The 20,027-nt window shown below is 39.5% G+C and overlaps 1 protein-coding gene across 1 annotated transcript in view; it reads left to right on the top strand.

Moving 5' to 3' along the window:
* Positions 1–5,547: 5,547 nt before the first annotated feature.
* LPCAT2 (lysophosphatidylcholine acyltransferase 2) overlaps positions 5,548–20,027 on the top strand; it is a 64,934-nt gene continuing 50,454 nt past the window's right edge. The window contains exons 1-7 of the mRNA XM_043434829.1: positions 5,548–5,852; positions 11,551–11,690; positions 13,133–13,350; positions 14,851–14,963; positions 17,060–17,120; positions 17,806–17,864; positions 19,344–19,378. Coding sequence (XP_043290764.1) covers positions 5,682–5,852; positions 11,551–11,690; positions 13,133–13,350; positions 14,851–14,963; positions 17,060–17,120; positions 17,806–17,864; positions 19,344–19,378 — 797 coding nt within the window. The 5' untranslated portion in view covers positions 5,548–5,681. The remainder of the gene's footprint in view (positions 5,853–11,550; positions 11,691–13,132; positions 13,351–14,850; positions 14,964–17,059; positions 17,121–17,805; positions 17,865–19,343; positions 19,379–20,027) is intronic.

Raw genomic sequence — 20,027 nt, 5'->3', positions numbered from 1 at the left:
TACTATGTCCCAGACCCTTCACATGCAACACTTCATTTACATTACAGCAACCTAAAAAAGGGAGGCTATTATCAGTCAACTTTGATTGATAAGGAAACTAAAGCTTGGAGAAAAGTGATTTTCTGAGGGTACCATAGATCCTGGATAACATCCTGAGTCAAGGCCAAAGATGACCTAGAGAAGAAGCTTTAGTCGGAAACAGTATCTCCATCAGCAGTGTTACCCTCCACCTCCCCTCCCCCAAACTCTCTAATAAACACAGATAGGGGAGAAATGTGTGTGCATTCTAAACACAGCTTGTATTGATGGGTAAGCTCCTTACGCTTCCTTCCCAGCAGACTGCCCATCCTTAATCCCCTCCTGCATGGAAATTCTAGAGCTGCTGAGCTGTGTTGCCCTTAGTCACTCGGTCCTGTCCAACTCTTCACGATCCTATGGACTGTAGTCTGTCAGGCTCCACTGTTCATGGGATTCTCCAGGCAAGAATACTGGAGTAGATTGCCAGGCCCTCCTCCAGGGGATCTTCCCAACCCAGGGATCAAACCCAGGTCTCCAGCTTTGCAGGCGGATTCTTTGTCTGAGCCACCAGGGAAGCCCAAGAATACTGGAGTGGGTAACACATCACTTCTCCAAGAGAATTTCCCCACCCAGCAATAGAACCGGGGTTTCCTGCATTGCAGACAAATTCTTTACCAGTTGAGCTACCACGGAGGCCTCGCCTAGAGCTAAGGCCTGGGGTTATTTCAGAGACCTTTCCTGGTTCCAACAGTCTATTACTTCCTGTCATGGTGGGGCTGGTGGGGAGGGGATGAGGAATGGACAGGTCTCTGGAGGTGACCTCAGTGGAGCCCACTTTTTCTCCTGTGGCCTGTCCAATCACTCAGGTTCTTAAGGACTCTGGAGAGACTTCCTTCTGTGCTGAAGGGCCACACAGGTCTGCCAGCCTCTACCCGAAGACCCCAAGATTGGGACAGCTTATAGTGTTAGTTGCTCTTTGCAACCGCATGGACTGTATCCTACCAGGCTCCTCTGACCCATGGGGTTTTCCAGGCAAAAATACTGGAGTGGGTTGCCATTCTCTTCTCCAGGGGATCTTCCCAACCCAGGGATTGAACCTGGGTCTCCTGCACTGCAAGCAGATTCTTTACCACAGAGCCACCAGGGAAGGCCTAGGGACAGTTTATATCATGGCTGTAATACATTGTTATTAAGGTTCTTTTTTACACTGAGAAAATCCAGCTGCTCCACGTGTAATACCTGAAAGGTGCCATTTCATGAACACTACACTGGCATTATTTTACTTATTACCACAATCCATTCAGGGTAGGAATGAATCTTCCCATCCTGAGATGAGTATGCAGGCTCAGAGAGGTCACGTGAGTACCTAAGGCTACATCTATCTGTTAAGCGGGTAGAAAGATTCTGAGAATATCTACAATGAATATCTACAGTGAATCTGCAGTGAATATCTGGGAAGGAGCAGCCGTCCCAGGGCCCAGAGTCAGAGTCTTCATCATGCCTTCAGCCTACTCTGAGCAGTTGATTGATAAACATGTCATTCACCAACTCCATCCACCTCTCAGCCACTCAGGGCTTGACGAACTGGTCTCAGGTCCTGGGAATATCTTCCCCTAACCCCTACCAGTGAAAGGTCTAACTAGGCCCTTGAACATCTTCTGGGTAGTTAAAAAGTGAAAGTCGCTCAGCTGTGTCTGACTCTTTGTGACCCCATGGACTGACTATACAGTCCATGGAATTCTCTAGGCCAGAATACTGGAGTGGGTAGCCTTTCCCTTCTCCAGGGGATCTTGCCAACCCAGGGATTGAACCCAGGTCTCCTGCATTGCAGGCGGATTTTTTACCAGCTGAGCCACAGAGGAAGCCCAGGGTTCAAGGAGGCCTCCCTCTCTTTCTTTCTTTCTTTTTAAAATGATTTTAATTTATTTTATTTTTGGCTGTTCTGGGTCTTGGGTGCTGCATGGGCTTTTCTCTAGTTGTGAGGGGGGCCTATTTTCTAGTTGCATACTCGGGCTCTAGGGCCTGCAGGCTTCGGTTGTTGCAGTACATAGGCTCGGTAATTGTGATTTGCGGGCTCAGTAGTTGTGGTTTTCAGGCTCTAGGTCACAGGCTCATTAGTTGTAGCACATGGGCTCCGTTGCTCCACAGCATGTGCGATCCTCTGGGACCAGGGATTGAAGCTGTGTCTCCTGCATCAGCAGGTGGATTCTTTACCACTGAGCCACTGGGGAAAGCTCCTCTCTGCCTTTCTTGCTGTTGGCAGCTCACTGGGCCTCTCCCTGGCTATGAGCTCTTGTCATTCAGCAGGTTGGCCTGAGCTTCCCTAAGTAGTGGCAAGAGTTTGAGAGCAGAAATTATAAGGCCCCTTGTGGCCCAGGCTCTAAAACTCACATGGTACCACTTCTACCACATTTTATTGGTCAGAACAAGTTGTGAGGTCAGCCCAGATTCTAGGGATGGGGAAAGACTCTACCTCTTGATGGGAAAACTGTGAAATTGTTTTGCTGTGTTTTTCGATTCTTCATAACAATACATTAAAGAAATTCAGGTACAGATACCAAGATGTCCTTGCCCCATGATAGTTCTTTCTTTCCTGTTTTATTCATCACTTGTTTTTTTCTGTTTGTTTTGTTTGTTTATTCTGTTGGCTGTGCTGCGTGGCCTGTGGGACCCTAGTTCCCCAACCAGGGACTGAACCTGGGTCTTCAACATTGAGAGCTCGGAGTCCCAGCCACTGGACCACCAGGGTATAATTCCCTGTTTTAATCATCACTTGGTTTATTATCCTAAAATAATTTTGTGAGATCTAAAAAGATTCATACACAGACTTACAGGTATTGAACACAAACTTACAGTTACCAAAAGGGAAATGTGGGGAGAGAGAAATCAGGAGCTTGGGATTAACATATACATACTTCTATATATAAGATAGATAACCAATAAGGATCTACTATATAGCACAGGGAAGTCTGCTCAATATTCTGTGATAACCTGTATGAGAAAAGAACCTGAAAAAGAATAAATATATGTATACGTATAACTGAATCATTTTGCTGTATACCCAAAACAAACACTGTAAATCATTGTAAATCAGTTCAGTTCAGTCACTCAGTCTGACTCTATGCAATCCCATGGACTGCAGCATCCAAGGCTTCCCTGTCCATCACCAACTCCCGGAGCTTGCTCAAACTCATGTCCATTGAGTCGGTGATACGATTGAACCATCTCGTCCTCTGTCATCCCTTTCTCCTCCTGCCTTCAATCTTTCCCAGCATCAGGGTCTTTTCCAAGGAGTCAGTTCTTTGCATCAGGTGGCCAAAGTATTGGAACTTCAGCTTCAGCATCAATTCTTTCAATGAATATTCAGGGTTGATTTCCTTTAGGATGGACTGGTTGGATCTCCTTGCAGTCCAAGGGACTCTCAAGAGTTTCCTCCAACACCACAGTTCAAAAGCGTCAATTCTTCGGCACTCATCTTAATCAACTATAGTCCAGTAAAATTTAAAAATAAATAAAAAGTTCCTATGGAGACAATTCTAATACAGGGGAGCTAATTTGGAGCAGAGTTTTGGCAATAGGTATGCTTTTTTCCCCCCTTCATTTCATTTTTAATTTCAGTTCAGTTCAGTCACTCAGTCATGTCTGACTCTTTGAGACCCCATGGACTGTAGCACTCCAGGCTTCCCTGTCCATCACCAACTCCTGGAGCCTACTCAAACTCATGTCTAATGAGTCGGCAGTCCAAGGGACTCCCAAGAGTCTTCTCCAACACCACAGTTCAAAAGCATCAATTCTTCAGCTCTCAGCTTTCTTTATAGTCCAACTCTCACATTGATACATGACTACTGGAAAAACAAAATAGCTTTGACTAGACAGACCTTTGTTGCTAAGGTAATGTCTCTGCTTTTTAATTTGCTGTCTAGGTTGGTCATAGCTTTTCTTCCAAGGAGCAAGCGTTTTTTAATTTCTGGGCTGCAGTCACCATCTGCAGTGATTTTGGAGCCCAAGAAACATTCTGTCACTGTTTCCATTGTTTCCCCATACTATTTGCCATGAAGTGATGGGACTGGATGCCATGATCTTAGTTTTCTGAATGCTGAGTTTTAAGCCAACTTTTTCACTCTCATCAAGAGGCTTTTTAGTTCTTCTTTGCTTTCTGCCATAAGGGTGGTGTCATCTGTGTATCTGAGGTTATTGATATTTCTCCTGGCAATCTTGATTCCAGCTTGTGCTTCATCCAGCCCGGCATTTCACATGATGTACTCTGCATATAAGTTAAATAAGCAGGGTGACAATATACAGCCTTGACGTACTCCTTTCCTGGTTTGGAACCAGTCTGTTGTTCCTTGTCCAGTTCTAACTGTTGCTTCTTGACCTACATACAGAATTCTCAGGAGGCAGAATTTAGGGACTCCTGAACTCTGTTCTCTCCATTATGTAGATGAAAACAAAGGCTCGATAAGGGGAGTGATTTTTGTTGCGGGTCTGTGGTGAGTTAACCCTGGACCTCAATCTTGCTTTTGGGATTTCCAAGTCTGTGCTCTTTTTTCACCAGACCGCACCATCTCTCTGGTTCTGACAGTGAAGTGCTACAGGGAGGATATTTGTTTCTAAGGTGCTACATATTTCAACTGACTCCTTGAAACTTGCCATAAGCCACTTCCAATTCTCAAGAGTCACTTTTCATACTTTGATCATGCCACTTGATTTCATTTTTGCCTAATGAGCATTTGCTTGGGGACATCAAAACGTTTCCCTTCTTCCATGGATTTGCTGTCCCTATGTCCTGCCTTCTCCTGAAGCCAGCCTGGCGGAAGCTCCATTGGTGGACCTTCTGATCATGCTTTTTTTTTTTTTTTCCAGACTGTGATGTGACAACAGACTGGTAAAGTGGAGACAGTCTCCAAGCCACTTCTCTTTTTTTGAGACCAGGTTCCTCATCTAGTTCAGAGGGCAATGGTGGTTTTGTATTTTTCCAGTAATTGCAGCTCAGTTTTCCTTGGGAAAACTATCTCCCATTGTCAGTCCATATTTTGACTGGAAGACAGTCCACTCCTGGCACAAAGTTTCTATATTAGTCAGGACTCTCAGCTGTAACTGATAAACATGACACTCAAACTGGTTTAAGCAAAAGCAAAACATGCACCAGAAATCAGATCCACCCTGGATAATGAACCCTCTTAATGCAACAGCCCAAGAGTTGCTCCTCCAATCGCTGGATTCAGGTTCTGTTTATCTCGGTATTACGAATGGGGCAACGGAGGTTCATGGAGACAATGATTTGGCCAAAGAGCCAGTAAAAGCGAAAGTTAAGCCAAGTTGGCCTGATGCTGGAGCAGAGAATAGTCTAAACTGTCTCTCTTGCGGGTGCATCGCTTTGAAGGAAAAAACATTCACCTCCAAGGGGGCGGAGCTATTAATCTCAAAAGGAAGGGCCGACACCTAAAAGGGTGGGGCTGTGCTTGAGGGGGCGGGGGGTGGGGCCAGAACCTGGGCGTGTTCGGAGCCAGAGAGGCGGGGCGAGAGCTGAGGGCGGCTAGGTAACTTTGGCGCCTGCGCAGAAGCCCCGAACTCCTAAGAGGCTCTCACTGAGTCTCGGCGGCGGTGCCCTTTCGCGCGCTCCGCGTGGGTCGCTTCGCACTAGTCAGACGCCAGGGTCGGCCATGAACCCGTGCGCTGACGCGCGGGCCGTGGCGGCCACTGTGCCGGGAGCTGGCGTCGGGAACGCGGAGCTGCGGCCGCCCATGGTGCCCCGTCAGGCGTCCTTCTTCCCGCCACCTGTGCCCAATCCCTTCGTGCAGCAGACGCAGCTGGGCGTGGCGAGGCGCTTCCAGGTGCGGGGCGAGGGTCTGACAGGAGAGGTAGATTCTAGTGAGGGGTATGGGTTAGAGGGAGGAGGGCAGAGCCCGGTGAGGGACGTCTGACGGGGGAGGCAGACCCAGGTGAGGGATGTGTCTGAGGAAAATTCAGGGGAGTGACTAGAGACTGACAGGCAAAGCAGATTCAGGTGAGGGACAGGAGTTTGACAGCGAAGGCAGTCCAAGTGAGGGGAGTGGGTCTGAGGGAGGAGGCAGTCCAGGTGAGGGACGCCTGACAGGGGAGGCAGTCCAGGCGAGGGACGTCTGACAGCGGAGGCAGTCCAGGTGAGGGACGCTTGACAGCGGAGGCAGTCCAGGTGAGGGACGCCTGACAGGGGAGACAGATGCAGGGCAGGGATGTGGATCTGAGGGAGGAGTCAGTTTGAGGGGGTCCATGGGTCCGTCAGGGGAGGCTGTTTTCAGAGGGCAGTGTGGGTGTGAAGGGGAAGTGACTGAGGGGAGTGAGTCTGGGAAGCCAGGCTCCAGGAAGAAAGGGATGTAAATCTGAGAAGGGAGGGCTTCTGAAGGGGCCAGGAGTCTGCAGCAGGCAGAAGATGCTGCGCTGAGAATTTAGGACCCTTGGAGGATGCTTGAAGGTCTGGGTGTGTGTGTGTGAGAAGAGAAGATGCAAAGAGCTTGTGGGTCTTGGGAGAAGGTGCTAAACAGGAGGAGGCTGAGCAGACCCATGAAGAGGAAACATTCCGTGCTGAGAACAGGAAAGGGCTCCGGGAGAAGAACTTCAACCTGAGTGTGTGAAAGTGTAGTGGGAGCTCATCGTACTGCAGGAGAGTGGGTTTGGGGAGCTTCTTGTTGTTTTGCCTGAGGGAAGGAGAGAAGTCCTTTGGGGATGAGAAGAGTGAGGGAAAAGGCAGAGAACTCAGGTCTGGAGTTAGAACCAGAAGAAAGGTGGGATGTTTTGGCCGAGCAGTTGCATCAAGGGTGGGAAATCACACCACCACTAAGAAAAGGAATAATATGGGTCCACTTAAAGTATTCAAGAGTTTTTGGTCCTGAATTGGTTTTCACCCAAACACTTCTCGTAGATTCAAGGACAAGAGACTTTCTCTCGTTGTTAAGAACGGCTCTATACAAAAAGGAAGTTCCTGTCCTTTCCTTTTTCTTGTAAAGCACTGCTTTTACCATTAGCAGTTACACTCACTCTTTAGACTTCCTCTTTGGTGAAGTTAGTGATCAGAGAACAAGATAGACTATGCAAGCTCCATTTGTCCTATGTGTTCTGCATGGGAAAAAAATAGTTTTAATGTTTCCTGTCCATCTTACATATTTATTTACTTTGGATTTGAAATAGTGTAATTTTTGCACAGCATGCTTATCTGCACTGAGACCATTGTCCTCTACGGCAGAGATAGGTTAAGTGCTGGGCTAAGCAGTGTGGGGTGGTGGTTACAATAATGGTTGATGGGTGTCTGAAGGTATGAAAAAGGAAGAGGAAGATAATGAATGTAGCAATACCTCTTTGTAAAGAAACTAAATGTTTAAAAACTTGATCTTAAAATGTGTCTTAAAATGGATTGATATTCCCATGATATCTTAAAATTTCTGAAAGTGAAAGTCACTCAGAAACTTAATAAATTCATTGACTCTCATTCAGAATTCCTTTTGGCCTGAGTTCATCAAATCAGTTATACTTAAATGAAAATACGTCCATCTCTTTGGCTTCATGTATTGGAGAAAGGCTCAAAGTGGCATGTTTTAAGTATGTACATTGTACCTGGATTACTAAGTTTTTGAGTTTTTGTTTTTTGTTTTTTTAAATAGCATGCCTGCAATCATTTAGAGAGCACTTCCAAGTAACTCTATAAGAATTGTGATATAATGGAATGATCACTAGTCTTAGAAAACCTGCTCAGGCCGTGTCATTTATAAGTTGTATGACTGGCCAAGTCAGTTGACCTCTCTGAACTTCACTTTCCTTATCTATTAAGTTGGAATAATAATACATCAAAGGAGGGTTAAAATTAAGTGAGATAATATGTGAAAGAACCTGGTATTGTTTGCTGATCTTGATAGTTATCAATGCTATTTGTCATCTACAAATTGTATACTGTATTTAAAATCTACCACTTGGATTGGATAGAAATGAATACAGTCACAATATTTTTTAAAAAGCTAAAATGCATGTAGACAGAGATTCCAAAGTAGTTTCAATGGCTTGAACAGTCTGGGTAAAGGAAAATTTAAATAGACACTATTGAAAAACAATGTTGTCTGTATTATCCAGTTTAAAAGATTGACATACTTGAGTTTAAGGATGACTCAATATGATGAATTTAGGCTAAATGTAATCTTAAATGATGATCAATATCTTGTTTAAGGACTGTTGTCACTTTTGCATCTCATAGGGCTTAGCTGTACTGCTCCTCCTCTCTTTTTGACTGTTTAAGGGTCTGTTCCATAATGGCATGGAAAAAATTAGCCTAGCTTTTCTTTCCTCAATAGAATATGGAATTAAAACAAGTGTTTGATTGTAACTGTGGGTCATTTACCATACCAAAAATATTTGTTGGATGCCTACCATATGCCAGGCACAATGTTACTCTCTGGAGATAGAGATATAATGAACAAGAGAAATAAGGACTCTGCCTATCTTAAGCCTATATTTCACTGAAAAAGTTAAACAAGCAAGTATAGAAATACATATAATTCCGTGTCTTAGTAAGTACTATAAAGAAAGAGAGGAAAATAATTTCTATAGTGTCAAAACAAGGCCTTCCTACAGAGATAACTTATTACCAAAAGAAAATATGATTCATAATCCTCTTAATCCGACAGAGAGTTACTCAAAATTGGTTTTGTCATCTTAATAATGTTTAAAGATTAAAATTTTAAATCAACTTTGTCTGTATACCAGCAGCAACTACAAAATGAAATTAAATAATCTCATGATAGCAATAAGTGAAAGTCAATCAGTCATGTCTGACTCTTTGCGACCCCATGGACTACACAGTTCATGGAATTCTCCAGGCCAGAATACTGGAGTGGGTAGCTGTTCCCTTCTCCAGGGGATCTTCCCAACCCAGGGATCAAAGCCAGGACTCCCACATTGCAGGCAGATTCTTCACCAGCTGAACCATCAGGGAAGCCCAAGAATACTGAAGTGTGTAGCTTAAATGATGATCTTCTGCAGCAGATCTTCCCAACCCAGGAATTGAACTGGGGTCTCCTGCATTGCAGGCAGATTCAAGACCACTACAATGAAAACAACAGAACACTATTGTAAGAAATTAATGAAGATTTACATAAGTTGGAAGAATCAACATTATTAAGATGGTAATTCCTCCCAAATTGATCTATAGGTTCATCGAAAGCTCAAAAAGCACAAAAATTCCAACAGACTTTTTGTGTGGAAACTGACAGATTAATTCTGAAATTTATGTGGAAATAAGGATCTAGATTATCCCAAAAAAAGTTTGAAAAAGATAAAGTTGGAGGACATAGACCACCAGATTTCAAGACTTACTATAAGACTACAGCAATTAAGAGAGTAGGGAATTGACAGACATACAGACGAGTAGATCAACAAAACAGAAGAGAGAGCCTACATGTATGTTCAATGGATTTTTTGACGAAGTGGCCAACAAAATTTATTGGGGAATGTGGAGTCTTTTCAGAATTAGTTCTGGGGATGGCGCTGCACTGGCCGTCCAATGGTTAAGACTCTGCACTTCCCTGCAAGGGGCGTAGCTTTGATCCCTGGTCCAGGAACTAAGATCCTACAGGCCTCACAGCTAAAAAGAGCAGGGGCCAGGGGAGCTGGTTCTGGAACAACTAAATAGATCTGTAGATAAAAATGAAACTTGATCCCTACTGTACACCACACAAAGTAATTTACAATGGATCGTAGACTTGAACATAAAAGCAAAATCCATATATCATCTAGAAGAAGAAGAAGATATAAAATATCTTCATGATCTTGAGTTAGGTAAAGATGTCTTAGAAAGGTGGCAGAAGAGAACTAAATTGATAAATTAGTCTTCTTCAGAATTAAAATGGTTCTCATTGAAAGATACCAATAAGAAAATGAAAAAGCAAACCATGGAATAGGAGAAAATATTTTCAATACATATATTGAAAAAGGGCTTATAAACAATATATGAAGACCTCCTAAAAATTGATCAGAAAAGGACTAACAACCCAATGAAAATGGACTAAAGACTTGAACAGATAGGTTAAAGGGATGACCAATAAGCACATGAAAAAATTTGCTCAGCATCATTGTTCATTAAGGAAACCACAATGAGATATCATTTTACACCCACCAGGATGGCTACAAAGACTGACAACACTGAAAATTGATGAGGATGTGAAGCAACAGGAACTTTCATACTTCATTGGTGGAGGTATAAAATGAGACAACCACTTTGGAAAACAATTTGTCATCTTCTTTAAGCACATCCTGGCCTGACAATTTCACCACCACCCACCATGAATGAACATGTATGAGACTCAAAAATTGATGTTTACTCATATAGCTAAGAACTTATAATAGGCTAAATGTCCCTGAACAGATTAATGGGTAAATTAATTGCAGTATATTCATACAATGGAATGTTACTCTGCAACGAAAAAGACTGTATTACTGATACATATGACAACATGGTTAAATCTCAAAAATATGAAGTGAAAGAAGCCAGACGTAAAAGAGTACATACTATGTGGTTTCATTTATATGAAAATATGGAACAGTCAAAAACTATAGTGAAAGACTGGCAGTTGTTGCCATACACTGAGGATATATTGACTGCAAAGAGACACAAGGGAACTTTTTTGAGTGATGGAAATGATCTATATCTTGATTATGGTGGTGTCTGCATAGGGCTATACATTTGAAAAGCTCATATTTAAAATAGGTGTATTGTATTTTATGTAAATTATGCCTTCATAAAATTGATTTTTTTAAAGTGATTTTAAACACCAAATGTCAGCAAGGCTATACAGTGACTGGAATTCTCATACACTACCAGTGACATTTTAAAATGATACCACTGGACTTCCGGTCGTTAAGAATCCACCTTGCAATGCTGGTGACACAGCATTCAATTCCTGGTCTGGGAAGATTCCACGTGCCACAGGGCAACTAAGCCTGTGTGCCACAACTACCAATCCTGCACTACCACTAAACCCAACACACCTTTTCTTTGTTTCCCCAGCAACCCCTATTCACATTCACTGGTTTTCTCCCCTATTTTTTTGCTACATAGTTGACTTTGTGATCGGAGAAGGCAGTGGCACCCCACTCTAGTACTTTTGCCTGGAAAATCCCATGGATGGAGGAGCCTGGTAGGCTGCAGTCCTTGGGGTCTCGAAGAGTCAGACATGACTGAGCGACTTCACTTTCACTTTTCACTTTTATGCATTGGAGAAGGAAATGGCAACCCACTCCAGTGTTCTTGCCTGGAGAATCCCAGGGATGGGGTCACAGAGTCGGACACGACTGAAGTGACTTAGCAGTAGCATTAGCAGACTTTGTGATGTCAGATATAATGTCTTATTTTCTTTGTGCTTAGATTGTTGCCTGGTGCAGGGTAATGCTCAATTCGTCTTTGAGTGAAAGTTTAAATAGCATAAGATTTTTCTTTTACGTATATCTGTTTGATAACTACAGCATTAAAATAATGTCATCTATTTTTTTTTAATCAACTTTGACTTTCAGATTTTCTTCCTTGGAATTATCCTGCTTCCAATTCGTGCCCTATTGGTTGCATTAATTTTATTACTGGCGTGGCCACTGGCTGCAATTTCAACAGCATGCTATCCTGAAAAGCTAACCCACCCAATAACTGGTTGGAAGAGGTAAGAAGTAACTATGTTTAAATATTAGGTGAATCAAGATTAGAAGAATTTATCGAAGTTTGGGCAGTGATCAACAGTTGTGGCTCTAAATATAGACTATTTTGGAATGCAGTCGTTAGAGGCTGTGCTGTGTTGTGCTTAGTCACTTAGTCGTGTCTGACTTTTCGCAACCCCATGGACAGAGGAGCCTGGAGGGCTACAGTCCATGGGGATTCTCCAGGCAAGAATACTGGAGGGGGTTGCCATGCCCTCCTCCAGGGGATCTTTCCAACCCAGGGATTGGACCTTGTTAGGGGCTACATCACTATAAATCAAAAACAGGAGGTCTGGAAGTTCTGTGACAGGGTGAGCTCTTTATCTTGAAATAAATAAAGATCTCAATTCTTAAACTACAGAGCAAGGAGAGAGCGATCATTTCCCAGTGCCCTTCTGAAAAGCACTTGGGCTTTCTGTGTCTCACTTCTCACCATGAAATGAAGGTTAGAGAAACTTCCTTGGGAGTTAGTTGCTTAACAGCTCCTCACAGTTTTATTATGTGAATGTTGAGAAAATTCAATAGGAAGCTCATTTTTTAAAACTCTTGTTAGATGTCTTATGGGAGACACATATTTTTCATGAAAAGCTATATGCTTATTCACATACTGAGATGTCCATCATGTGTTTGCACTTCTAGGACTGTGTTTTTGTTTTTCTACTCAATTGAGTTTATCAGAGACAGGATCTTACTTGTCTTATGTGTCCAACAGGATTCCTGGCACAATTTGATTTAACTAATTTTTAACAACAGGTTCTTTTAAAATAGTAAACAAATCAATAACCAGAATTAAGTGCATCTTTGTTCCAGGGAAGTGAGATAATAAATTTACTACTTAAGATTCTTCATGATTTTTAAGGGCTATAATGATATAAGTAATAAGGCTTACTTTTAAAATTTTATTTTTAAAATAACTCTGAGGACTGTTTCAGCATGCTAGTTCTAAAAGTGTTTTTGGGGGTAGCAGCATCTTTGTTACACAAATATAGATATCTAAGGTGACTCATATGAAGGACAAGACTGATTTGAATTTCTCAGTGGGGGATGCATGTTGAAAATTCATTCTTATTACTTTATAGTCACAGAATAATGAAGCCACTTACCCACGTGGCTGTGGAAAAATTGCTTCTCTGGGCCTCAGTTTTCTCATCTGTAAATGGGAATGATGATAAATGCTCTCTGTTTCGTAAAATTGGGCTAGGGATTAAAGAAATTAATATGCATAAAGTACTTAGAACAGTGCCTGGCAGAAAGAGCTCCACTGAAGTGTTAGCCATTCTTCCTAGCTGATATTTTAAAATGAAGTGCTGACATGGTTTGGTTTTTGCTTTGTGCTTTAGAGTAAAACCCTGCTGTTAGCTGCAGTTGGTAAAGCTAATTATGTCCATTTTTATATTTATTTCCAAAGGAAAATTACTCTGCCAGTCTTGAAGTTTCTAGGCCATGTCATGTTCTTCGCAATGGGGTTTGTAGTTACTGTGAAAGGAAAGATTGCAACTCCATTGGAAGCACCAATTTTTATTGTTGCCCCTCACTCAACATTCTTTGATGGAATTGCGTGTGTTGCAGCTGGATTACCTTCTATAGTATCTCGAAATGAGAATGTGCAGGCGCCTCTGATTGGCAGTAAGTACTCTGTAAGACAACAGAGATAAAATATTTTCATGTTCATGCTTTAAATTTAGAAAATCCTGTATAGTTTACTGATTAATTTTTTAAAGACTTAAAAATAATAAAACATTTCAAACATATTTCATTGCTTTTAATGAGGTACTATATCAAAAGAATGAATTTATGAAAATAGATTGAAGACTTCCCTACCTATACCTCATCATTCTTTTTTTTTTTTTTTAATTTTTAAACCTTTCAGATATAACTCTTTTAAATATTTATTTATTTATTTCATTTATCTTTTTGGCCGTATCGTGCAGCATGTGAGATCTTAGTTCCCCTACTAGGGATCAAACCGGCACCCCCTGCAGGGAATGCACAGAGTCTTAACCACCAGATCACTAGGGAAGTCCCCTATCATTCTTTTTAAACCTTACCTCTGCCGCTGCACCATCGCTTCTTCCTGCTCCTAAATGTAAGCCAAAACGAACAGTTTTTAATACAGAATATGGTAAATTTTTTGAGAGAGACTTTAATTGAAGAATTTGTGAAAGCACCAGTTACATAGTATTTCAATGAATTTCTCTTCAGGGTATTAGACTGATAAATGCAATAAATCTTTTCTTTTAACTCTGTTTTCTTCATTATTGCCCCCAAATCTCCACGAGGGACAAATGTGTAACTCTTTGAAAATTATGATGTAGAACAATAAATGCTTCCTGCCATAAAAATAATGAAACAAGTGAAATGTTTTTTCCCACCAGATGCTTTGCTGTTCCCTGGGGGATTAGTCTCTAAGTAACTGCTTACAGTTGTCCCAAGGCTATTGCCAGGCATCAGGTGGTGAGAGGGTAGGTTTGAAAATTGCCTGATGCTGTCTTGGTACTCTAGAGAAAATAATAGTAGTTCTTACAGCTTTGTCATTCAGCTAAGAAAGACACACACACTCTCTTTCTTTTTTTTAAAAAATAACCACCTTGCTTTGTGTAACATGACATTTTCCCCCAAAGTTGTTTAGCAATAGATTTTTGGTGAAACGAGGTTTATTGTGCTAAGAAGCTACCTACTTAAAAGACTATTGCACTGAAAATTTTATTAAGATAAATAGCAATTGCCCCCTACCCACATGTACTATGGCTTCACAAAATCAGTTTGCAATATTATTGTGGGAATATTCCCAAAATAAAGCAAGACAATCTTATGGTGTATTGCAAATGTTTAATGTAAATTGAGGAAGAAGTCTTTTAGGGAGAAAATTGCATTTTTTTTTCATATTCCTCTTGCTAACGTCTGTCAAATCAATGAAATATTTTTAAGTATAAATAGCCACCTGTCCTTTTGAAGCCAGAATCTATTAATAAGTTCTAACAAACTTTGAGTTAGAGGGTTTTTAAAGTTGTTCTCTTTGATTTGCTATCTTTTTAATTTTCCATGCAATTTGTTTTATGATTTGGTATCATTTCTATAGTAGCTATAGCCCAAAAAATGACTTATGACTTTTCATTTGTTTTAAAGGAATATTGCGGGCCTTGCAGCCAGTGTTGGTGTCCCGTGTAGATCCAGATTCTCGAAAAAACACAATAAATGAAATAATAAGGCGGGCTACATCAGGAGGGGAATGGCCCCAGGTAAAACACAGTAGATGTTTATTTAAATATATTGAAATTCAATATATATTCAATATATAAATATATTGAAAGTTTATTTTTTGTACACTTGTATGTATTCGTTTAGATCCACAGATAACAATATCAGGGGACACCTTATGCTAGTTGTCTTTAGCATAATAAAAGCAGAATAAATCAGTAAGGATTAAGAAGTACTCTTCTGCATGAGATACTCCTAGAATTAAATGTATCATTCTTTTTTATTCTCCAAACTCTTTGAACTAGTTTTTACTTTGTGTCATAAAAAGTAATTCTCTACCTCTGAATTTATTTATCATTTTAAAGATGAGCTACTAAAGCTCAGTTATTCTAAAAAATATGGTGGGTAGGTATATTTTGAAAGTGATTAATATTTTAAGATTATCTGAAGTATATTTAGATAGTGCTTTTCAGTTCAGGGGGCATATGAGCATCACCTGTAGAACTTTTCTACGTTTTACCATCCCATCTCCTTGGAATGCTTTTTTTTTTTTAAAGTTTGTTTATTTTTGACTGTTTCTGGTCTTAGTTACCCTGCAGAATGTGGGGTCTTAGTTCTCTGCCCAGGGATTGAACCCACCTCCCCCGCATTGGAAGACAGATTATTAACTACTGGGCTACCAAGGAAATCCCTGGAATGCTTTTTGAAGGTGTAGAAGGAACATTTATTGCATAAATAGAGCCTCATGGGTGATTCTGATAAGTACCCCCCTGCCTTTCACCACGTGAAAACAAGTGATCTCTAACAGAACTCATGGTCCTGAGGTGATCTGGCTACTCGTGGTAATGTTTAGATATTAAAGTACCAAGAGGCATATGATCAACCAGGAGGTTTTAGAAACCAAGGCATGTGAGGAATGATTTAAAGAGTGACTGGGAAGAAATGACATTTGGAATAAGGGTTTGATTTTGCTCTTTGGCTCCAAGGAATTTATCTAGGACTGGTGGGTGAAAGTTAACAAGATTTCAGTTCACTTTGCTCATTTCAAGGAATTTCCTGTCCAGAATTAGAATGGTCTGATTTGGAACCTCTTTATGGAATGTTCAGGCATTGGCTAGGCAACCAGTTGAGGGGGATATTGTAAAAAGAATTCAAGTATTAGAGATGCTATATGATGTTTAATGCCCCTTCTAGTTCTTGAGAGTTTATGATTTACTCTATATTAATTTATTCTTCATGGTATAGCTATAGAATATCCACTACATGAATTATATTTGCTATTGTAGCCAATTGGAATAGGAAACATGTTTGTTTGATTTTTTTTTTAAGTTGCAGAATGGAATCACAACTTCTCACAATTTTTATTTTACAAATAACTTGTTATTATGGCAGTTTAGCTTACTAATTACTTTAATTATTATAAAATACCCATTACTAAATGCTGTAAGTGCAGGGATTTTGTTTATGGCTTAGCAATTTACTCATTGCTAAATTCCAAAAGCTTCAGAAAAATCAATTTGCTGTTTTATTCAGTTAATGGGGAACTGTAGTGCATAGTTTTTGTGTGGAAATCATAATATATTAAAAGCTAAAAACACCTCCTCAGAAAAGAATATTAAATTGTATTTCATATGTCAACAAATTCAAGTAAGCATAAAGCATATTGTTGGTATTTCCCCCTTTTTTCTCAGTACAACTTGAAACTGTATGTTGTAAAAGGGAATATCATTTAATGGGAAAACTGAAACAGAAGTAGCGAATGATTTAGTTAAAGGTATATACCAGTAGAAGAAGGAATTTAATATTGTGTAAAATGAATGCAACTTTGACCATGATTCAGGGTCTACAGCTTCTTTGAAGCCTTTTCAGATCGTTAGCATCATCATTAAGAAACATTTACTGTGTATATTCTCTTTTCAAACCTTTAATTCATTTTCAGATTATGTGAATGGTCAGACCATACTTCTTTTAGAGCAAAACTGAATAATCTGATTCTAGGTTTCACTGGAATCAAGTGCTAACCTTTTATTTTATTTTTGCTTTATAAAAATTGGCAACTGTGAAGTCATAAGAAAGCAAGTAAAGAGGTAATCTGTTAATTAGACTGACGTATTAAATCTATTTCTTTTCTCCCAAGATACTAGTTTTCCCAGAAGGTACTTGTACTAATCGGTCCTGTTTGATTACTTTTAAACCAGGTAAGATCAATTAAATTATGTATTGTGACAAAATAATATGGATGATTTCTCAAATGATCTAATAATAAATATACAAAATAACTCATCAGTTTGCTTGGAACATTTCTTATTTTCTGATAAAATGTTTTTAATAATGTGAATCCACAGCTCACTCTTTTACTTTCTCTTTTGGTATCATAAGACCTTCTTCTTTGGAATGTCGTGTGTGTGTGTGTGTGTGTGTGTGTTTGAGCAGAAACCACTAGCAATTTTTCTTTTCCTCCAAGAACAACCCCCACAGACACTTGGGGTCCGTGTCATCAAGTTAGAAAACCTATTTCAATTATCATTATAATGCTTTCAATTCCTTCTGAGGTTCATGCCTCTTTAAAATATTATGAAGTTGTGAATTTTATAGCAATTTATAATTTCATATGTCATTTCACAATAATTACTAATATTTTTAAATAGAGATAAAAATATTTTAAGTGACTTAGGCATAACATTTAATATTTTGCTTACATATTTCTAAATTTAAAAATCTCTCATTTTGGCTAATATTAGGAATTTACCAACATTCAGCCAATAGTTTATGTGTACTCTTAAAACCTTTAGTATATTTACATCGTTTATTAATTTTTTAATTCACTCTAAAACCTGTATTCACATAAAGAGCATGTTGTAAAATTTCACTATGTGGTTATAGGAGCCTTCATTCCAGGAGTTCCAGTGCAGCCAATTCTCCTCAGGTACCCAAACAAGCTGGTAAGCATCATATTTTGCTATGAGAAGAATCTCACCATTCCAAACAGCACAAATTCTCTAGGACCCCTTTTGCTTGAATAAATTGATGAATAGATAAATGGTGGGAACAGGTGGGCAGTCTCATTCTCCTTGCCACATTTAGTTTTTAAAAATTTTCGAGACTGGGGAGTTCCCTGGTGGTCCAGGGGTTAGGACTTCATCTTCTGGTGTTGGGAGTGAAGGTTGGATCCCTGGTTGAAGAGCTAAGATCCCACATGCCTCATGGCCAGAAAACCAGAACATAAATAACAGACGTAATATTGTAACAAATTCAATAAAGTTTTCTTTTTAAAAGTCTGAAGCCTGGTTTACAACCTTAAAAAAAGATACTTTCTTAAAAAAACTTATGAGGTAGGCACAAATTGGTTGATACCAATTTTTGATACGGCTTTTGCTATTACTAAGCTACAGGAAGATATCTCCTTAGCTTCTGCCCTGTTGTTCCTGTGATGGTATGAGTAAGTCTCAGCTCCAGGGTCTCTTAGATTGGATTTGAAAAAGCTCTCATAAAGTTGTGATTTTTTAGCTTGAAAGGAAAAACTTCTCCTGATTCAATGGTCATTACTGGTGGAGAAGGATTGAAGTAGCAGGATAAATTTGGAAGAGGCTTGGTGTTCAATGACAGTCAGTACTTAGTAGCTGTGACACTTGACGAGTAGCTTAAATAAGAAAATAGCTGCAAAGAACTTCACATTCTACAGAAAGTCCATATGGGCTCAGGAAATAGTCTTTGCTCCAGCAAGATGCATTGTTGTCTCCTGGATATTGGTTGTGTCACCATTTTCCTAAAGAAAGTCATTTTTTGGCAGGGAGAGGGATGTTTTGTTTCTGAGAGGAACTTTCTTTACTATAGAATTTACATAAAAAGGCAAGATGTAATTATTTGTGATCTATGTTATTTAAGATTGAGTTCTTGATCAAATTCCTATCAGTGGTTGATTTCTCAGCTTTGCATACTTTTAGTTAAAAAATTAAAATTTATCGAAGTTTTACTCAATATACTTCTGCCTATGGATTTGCATTTGTCATTTATCCAAATTCCTTCACTCTGTACTTTTTCACTGCTATAGTCTCTTCTCCCATATAAACTTCTTTTTGAGAACTGACGTGTTCTGGTTTTTGTAACAATTAATTATCCAGATATGTTTGTATTAGGAAAATAGTTAAGCATACACAATAGTTTTTTTCAAAAAAATTCAGAGCAACTTAATTCCATAAAAAGATACGTGGTTACATATGGATGACAGACAGATCTTTGCCATGTAGATATATAATCCAAGAATTGATAGATCACTTCATTATTGTTTAGTGCTTATTTTACTTTTCAACATATTGCTTTTAATTCAAAAAAGGAAGTATATGAATACCAATATCAAAATAAAATTTTTCGTTTTATTTGATATTTTTTCTGTAATAGTTTAAATACTATTGTTATTCTAGGATACTGTGACTTGGACGTGGCAAGGATATACATTGTAAGTTGCTTACATTATTATTCATTTATATAAATTTTATTTAAGTGATGAAAGAGAAAGAATATGTTCTTTTTTTTTTTTAAGCCTTGTTTTTGTAGAAGTAAAGATTTCTCATCAGAGCCTTAAATAACTGATAAGTTTCTGTAGAGAGCATAACTATCTTGCCCATTAAACCCCAGTGTCTCCCATGTGCAGAATTCTAGTTGTTTGTCAGTTCTAATGCGTCTCAAGTGTTTACCAATTCTTAAGAAACATTCCAGTGATCTCATTTGCATCCTCTTTAGCTTAAATTTTGTAGTTTCATTCTCATTGCAAATTTAACGTTATCTGGTGTCTCCATCTTTTTTTCACTTCATTGGTTTAAACAGTCCAGAGCAGTTTAGTCATATGGCCTGAAATAGTTGTGATATGTCTGATTTGAGTTGAGGAAATAGCTAAGCAATTTTTCACTTCCACTCTTGGGTTTTGAGAGGCTGGGAAATCAGCAGGTTCTGTAAACAGTTAAGAGAAGAGAGAAATACAGTTTCACTGTTAAACAAGCTGAAGTGAAATAGACCTTTTAAAAAGAACAGAACACATAGAATCTTACTTTCTCTCAAGAAGTTCTTTTGTTTAGCTCTCTTCCCTATTCATTCAGGTGCCTCCTTTG

Source organism: Cervus canadensis, chromosome 18 (genome assembly GCF_019320065.1).
Source record: "Cervus canadensis isolate Bull #8, Minnesota chromosome 18, ASM1932006v1, whole genome shotgun sequence".
Classification (NCBI taxonomy): Eukaryota; Metazoa; Chordata; class Mammalia; order Artiodactyla; family Cervidae; genus Cervus; species Cervus canadensis.
Note: the sequence above shows the minus strand (reverse complement) of the source record. Positions and strands in the feature narration are given on the sequence as shown.